This window comes from Micropterus dolomieu, linkage group LG10 (assembly GCF_021292245.1).
Source record: "Micropterus dolomieu isolate WLL.071019.BEF.003 ecotype Adirondacks linkage group LG10, ASM2129224v1, whole genome shotgun sequence".
Lineage (NCBI taxonomy): Eukaryota > Metazoa > Chordata > Actinopteri > Centrarchiformes > Centrarchidae > Micropterus > Micropterus dolomieu.
In genome coordinates, this window is record NC_060159.1 from 40,443 (window position 1) to 46,842 (window position 6,400).

Below are 6,400 nucleotides of genomic sequence, written 5' to 3' on the forward strand. Positions count from 1 at the left end.
CAAACTGTACGTGCTTGATAACTGTCCCACCCCGCAGACATCTACACGCCAATACCGATTTATATTCATAGCGGCAAGTGCTATGTAGCTCCACATAGGGGACACAGGAAGTGACATATAGCACCTTCATGCGGCGTCGGAACCGTGTAGGAAATTCACAGCCGCGCCGGCAGAGCTCCAGAATGTGCAACTCGGCCGGCTCACGCGCGGACGCGCTTACAAGTGCGAGGGCCCGCCCAACGCTGCTTGCAGCTTTAATTATTGTTTGTGTTTGTTTGTTTGTGTTTGTTTGTTGTTGTTTTTCTCCTCCTCCCCCCTCTCTGTTCTATTGCAGGTTTCGTTGCTTTCTGCAACTGGTGTTTCCCACAGCTTTTCCCTTTTGTCCCCACCTTCCATCCCCCTTTCCCCCTTCTCTTACAGGTGTTGTCCTTTCTCTGTGCTGTCTGTTTGTGCCCCCCCATCCCTGTGTCTGCCCCCCTGTCCGGCCCGGTGACAAATCAGTACATAATTAAATAAATAATAAAACAGACAAAGGAGTATGTTAATACTCTCTTGTTAAAGTAAAATCTGTCTGGAACAATATGGTATCCAGGTCATCATACTCTATACCAGGCTGCTGGACAGGACAGGTTTAAAAAAAATAAAATAAAAAAATAAATAAAGGCATTGAAGATGAAAAGTTGTGCTATTTGCGAGTTTTCGTCAGTGGGCGTGTCCGTGGCGTGGCGTCAAAGATCAACTCTTCGCCATGACACAGGAAGTTGTTGTAACTTCAGTGTACATGCTCACATCTGGACCAAACTTTACGTGCTTGATAACTGTCCCACCCCGAAGACATCTACACACCAATACCGATTTATATTCATAGCGGCAAGTGCTATGTAGCTCCACATATGGGACACAGGAAGTGACATATAGCACCTTCATGTGGCGTCAGAACCACGTAGCAAATTCTCAGCCGCACTGGCAGAGCTCCAGAATATGCGAGGGCCCGCCCAACGCTGCTTGCAGCTTTAATTATAAATGTGTATGGTTGATATTATTTGAATTTTATGAAGGACATGTAATCCTGTAAATGTATGCGTGCATTGATGGGACTCTGCTGTAACAGGCACTGGGAAGACTCTTCTTGCCAGAGCAGTGGCCAGTCAGCTGGACTGTAACTTCCTCAAGGTGAGAGTCTGTGCCAATATCAGTGTGTCCTGCCACAGTGCAGTGCTGCCAGTAAGCTGATGTGTGTGTGTGTGTGTGGGCGGGCACGCGTGTCCGTGCAGGTGGTGTCTAGCTCCATTGTGGACAAGTACATTGGTGAGAGTGCCAGACTGATCAGAGAGATGTTCAACTATGCCAGGGACCACCAGCCATGCATCATCTTTATGGATGAGATTGACGCCATTGGTGAGTGAGGCTAAGGATCTGGTTTGGTTTTTGTCTGTCCTGGGGCTTTAGCATTTTATTTTAGGTTTAATGCTCTTTAAAGCTAAATACATTTTCTCATCCAGTACTCTACTGGACGCCTTAATCTGGCATCTGTTGCAAGACATTAAATGTAATGCAGCGAAAGCTTCCTGTAGCTGTTAGCGACTGCTAACTCATTCGTTAGTAAAAATAGGGCAATATCAAGCCATGTACACTTTCAGTGCTTATTTGTCAATTGAATTTGAAATTTCAAAAAGACCTAGTATGCACTCTGACACCATTACATGTATTGCAAAACCTACTGCCACTGTACACATGTTATATTAATCATACACCCCTTTTGAAGACAGGTTATAGATGAGATTTTATTTTAATTAGATAAAGAGTGGGAGAGTACAGTATTAATCTTACAGGGAAATGAGTGTTTATGTAGCCAAATCACATAAATACGGAAAGACAATAAATACAGTTGTAAATGTAACTAAAAATATAGCCACAAATGTCGATTCACGGGTTCAAACCCTTTTCCACAAGCAGTTATTTCAAAATAATTGCCCACAAGTGGTTCAACATTATTATGAATGTATTTGTGTAATGCCACGCACATTTCACATGTCTCTGATACATACGTGGACACATCCTGTGAGTTTTGTGGTGATTAGCCCAATGCTGATTTGTGTCAATTTAATTCCAGAGCCAAGCCCCTTTTTTTTGTTTATTTTTTATAAATTTGCAAAGATTTCAAACTTTCATTTGCACGTTATTTCCAGTTATTGCCCCACGTTTCATGTTTCTAGCTCATTCCAGCTTACAGGAATTTGACCCATGACATAATTACTCCGACATGCGCTGCATGTACATTGTTTTTTATTATTCCAATGGGGGAGCTTCACATCATTCTCCATGTCATGTCTGTATGTCCCATGTAGGCGGCCGTCGTTTCTCTGAGGGAACGTCTGCTGACAGAGAGATCCAGAGGACTTTAATGGAGGTAACCGAGTCACTGTAGTGTCACAAAACACAGCCACCACTGTCATTTTCTCTGTTGTCTTATCCCTCTTTTAGTTTAACGAGTGATAAGAAGTGTCAAGTCACAGAGTCCTCTTATTTTTCAGGAGCAATGAGATTTGCGGAGCCTAGTACTGTTAGACTGCAGTGTTGGGCAAGTTACTTATTACTCCTTTAAAAGTATTGAGTGATAAAAGAAACTAGTTACGTTACTCGTTACATTAGTATATTGCTTTCACTAACCCCCGCCCACCAGCCAACAAATAGTCTCTCCCAACTTTTTAATCATAATCAAATAAGCAGCAAGGAGTATAGTTTTTTACAAAACATATTGTTTCTTAATGCCACCAGCTAAAATAAAAAATAAAGCAAGTCAAAGCCAATTTGGAGCCGCATTCACGTCAAGCATGGTGTGTTCAGCTGGTGACACACTACTGTTGAGTCTGCTTATTCAGTAAAGCTATCTTGGTTCAAACAGGGCTAATGTTAGGGTTAAAGCATTTTATTCCTTTAGTCATGAGAGCGATTAAAGTAAGCTCAGTGGATAGATGGTTAAAAGCAGTGATTGATTTGTTTAATATATCCTGTCAGCTGCTGAACCAGATGGATGGCTTTGACACGCTGCACAGAGTCAAGATGATCATGGCCACCAACAGACCTGACACTCTGGATCCAGCCCTGCTGCGGCCCGGCAGACTGGACCGCAAAATCCGTAAGATCTCGTTCTGTTCCTGTTCACCATCTGTGTCAGCCCTGTGTGACCATGCGGCAAATTCTATGTCCTCTTCTCTTCTTCAGACATCGAACTGCCCAATGAACAGGCTCGTCTGGACATCCTCAAGATCCACTCCAGTCCCATCACCAAGCACGGAGAAATAGGTCAGTTAGCAGGGATTGGATTTTTCCCATTAATCTGGAATTCTGGATTTTCTGACCTGAAAATGTGACCCACGTGAACCATGCTGATTGGTAAAAAAGTATATTCTGGTTGTGCTAGCTTCTCTGCACGTTTGACCGAGGGCAGGGCTCAGTGCGCGCGCACACACAGCAGAAAGTGGAGACCTCAAATGCTCCTGCATGCACACTGTGCTACCTGCCTTCTCAGCTGTCCTCTGTCCTTCATGGTCATTGGAAAGTCACAGGGATGTTCAGAGTTTTGTAGTTCTGATGTTTGGTTACTTGTGATTTTGCTCATCTAGGAAATACAGCCTTATCCTAACCTAATGTAAGAGCCCCATTTGTGTACTCCCTACCAGAAAGCAGTCAGGCACCCCAATTACTGAATCACTGTCCTCGAATTGATCAAATGACTTCTTCTAATCCACATTTAAAACTACCTGGATTAGGCCTTGCACTGCTAATCATTAGGGTTGGGTAGGCACCTCACGATTCGATTACGATTCAGAGGGCTGCAAGATGACAAGAAGACAACATTACGTTACCTTAAAATACTTTTTTATTTTTTAGTTTCTTGACATTTCTACAGTCTCAAAGACTCATTTCCCAAGCCACTGCAGTTCCAACAAAGGAACAGAAAAACAGGAGGAACAAAATAAAAAACACAATAAATCAGTGTAAATAGTTTAAATAAAGTTTGAATAGTTTTCAGTGCAAATTAAACAGTTTCAAGTCAGTATGTGGTGCTCACTGGTACATACTTACAGTAGTTTAATGTGAGTTAAACTTGATCAGTTACTCTCAACCTTAAGCATTTTTAGCATCGATTTAGCTAGCTATTTATATTTAGTCCTATTAACAGGGATCGACGTTAGATATTGTTTAACAATAAGTCACCGCGTACAGAAACAACTTAAGTAGTACACAAGTAGGGATAAGGATTGTTAATTTTTATTGATATTGATACCCTTATTGAGACCACTTAATGATCCGATTCTTTATCGATACCACTATCGATACTTTACTTTACTATTATTTGGTAAGACCAGACCCAACATTCAGTGTGCGATAATATTGTTATACATTGAGATGACATATCACTTAATAAAATAGCCTATATTGAAGTGTACATATTAGCTGCCTGGTAGTTTTTAAAATTAACTATAGGATTAGACTTTAATATTTTAAATACAGCTAAATGTTGTTTCTAGAGCAACATTAATGTTTGCAACAGCAAAGTCACTACATAATCTCAATATCTGACATCACAATACTGAGTGATGTTTAGAAAGAATAAAAAAACTACGTCTTTATCCGACCTTCTAACGTTACCTGGTAGGAGGAGCGGCTGGTTTGTCTCAGCCAGCAGCTGAGTTTTTAATAATGTGCCAGATTTTAAAGCTTCAGACCAGTCTGTGCTCCAGACAGACAGCTTTCTATTTGGCTTGTTTTTATTTGCTGTGACATACAGTATGAGAGACTGAGGAATGAGATGATTAAATTAACTATTTCTACATGTTTACCCTACAGACAAGTATTGTCTTATTACTCATGAAGGATTTATTGCACGTACTTACAGTAAGGAGCGTAGCTGTCGGCAACTCGAGTAGTTTGGAGCTAACGTCACTTAATTGCAATGGCGCAGTGTCTCTCTCTGCTGGCCGCTTTGCTGCTCTCTGTCGGCTCCTACATACACACAGAGACTGCAGCCTGATCATAAACAGTCCCGGACCCGTTTGATACTGCGTTTCGATGCAATCATTAAAAACATTAGTTTTCTTATTCATCACGTTTCAAATTAAATCAGATTTGACGCTTGAGACATAACGTTACATTATAGACCTGCTAGTCTCAATAGCAGTAGGCTATCGATAAGCTCGAGCCTTATTGATTTTCCGGTTTTGAGAAATTTTGGAACCGGGCCCTTTTTAGAACTGGATCTTGATCCCCCCTGTACACAAGCATGTACCACTACAAGTTAGCCGATTTTGTTTGTTTGCTAAACGTTAGTCTTACCTGTCGGAGTCTCAGCCATAGCGCCGCTGCCGTCATCAGTAATGTCTTGGTGGCAGTAGGGCGCTGAGATGATGACTGCATCTGCAACTTTCTGCTCTTAAGTTTATTCCATGCACAGTCAAGGGCTTCACCAGGTTTGTCGTGTTGCCGGTCTTGGCAGCAATTATCTTACTTCGCAAATATCGCATCAAGCCTGATGCAGTGTAGCCACACTTCTGATCTTCTCCATGTCTTTTACATCCACAAGCCACGTCTCTGCACGTAAGCAGCGTGAACTAGTGTTTACATCACCACAGCCAATTACAGTCACTTTTAGATTTGGGCACAACAAGCATGCTGCATGCTTATTGGCTCATTGACGTTGACAAGATAAAACCTTAAGGTATCGAAATTTGGTTCCCGAAAGACGAGACCTTTTGTGATACTCGATGGTATTGAGGCAGTTTGGTCGGTGCCTAAAAAGTATTGAACTTGATACCCAGCCCTAGTGATGAGGCTGGACTACAATCGAGCTTTTTAAGGCAGTTCAGAACAGTGTTTTCTGTGGGAGGTGGGAATTCCCTTTGGGGCGGACTTGGGGCTTTTTCACTTTGCACCTATTACATGCAAAAAAAAGATATATAACTCAATGAAGGAGAGGGAAAAGCCAAAAGGCATAATATGACCTCTTTAAATTACTACAGACTTCAGCATAATCTGAATCACTAACATAAATTAATAGACTTGTAGTCAACATCCTCCTGTTAAAGTGAGGAAAATAAGTATTTGAACACCCTGCTATTTTGCAAGTTCTCCCACTTAGAAATCATGGAGGGGTCTGAAATTGTCATTGTAGGTGCATGTCCACTGTGAGACAAAAATCCAGAAATCACAATGTATGATTTTTTAACTATTTATTTGTATGATACAGCTGCAAATAAGTATTTGAACACCTGAGAAAATCAATGTTAATATTTGGTACAGTAGCCTTTGTTTGCAATTACAGAGGTCAAACGTTTCCTGTAGTTTTTCACCAGGTTTGCACACACTGCAGGAGGGATTTTGGCCCACTCCTCCACAC

The 6,400-nt window shown here is 41.6% G+C and overlaps 1 protein-coding gene across 1 annotated transcript in view; it reads left to right on the forward strand.

Moving 5' to 3' along the window:
* Nucleotides 1–6,400, forward strand: part of psmc6 (proteasome 26S subunit, ATPase 6) — a 21,776-nt gene that overhangs the window by 11,377 nt on the left and 3,999 nt on the right. The window contains exons 8-12 of the mRNA XM_046060974.1: nt 1,112–1,173; nt 1,275–1,398; nt 2,349–2,410; nt 3,019–3,139; nt 3,226–3,306. Of these exons, the coding sequence (XP_045916930.1) occupies nt 1,112–1,173; nt 1,275–1,398; nt 2,349–2,410; nt 3,019–3,139; nt 3,226–3,306 (450 nt within the window). The remainder of the gene's footprint in view (nt 1–1,111; nt 1,174–1,274; nt 1,399–2,348; nt 2,411–3,018; nt 3,140–3,225; nt 3,307–6,400) is intronic.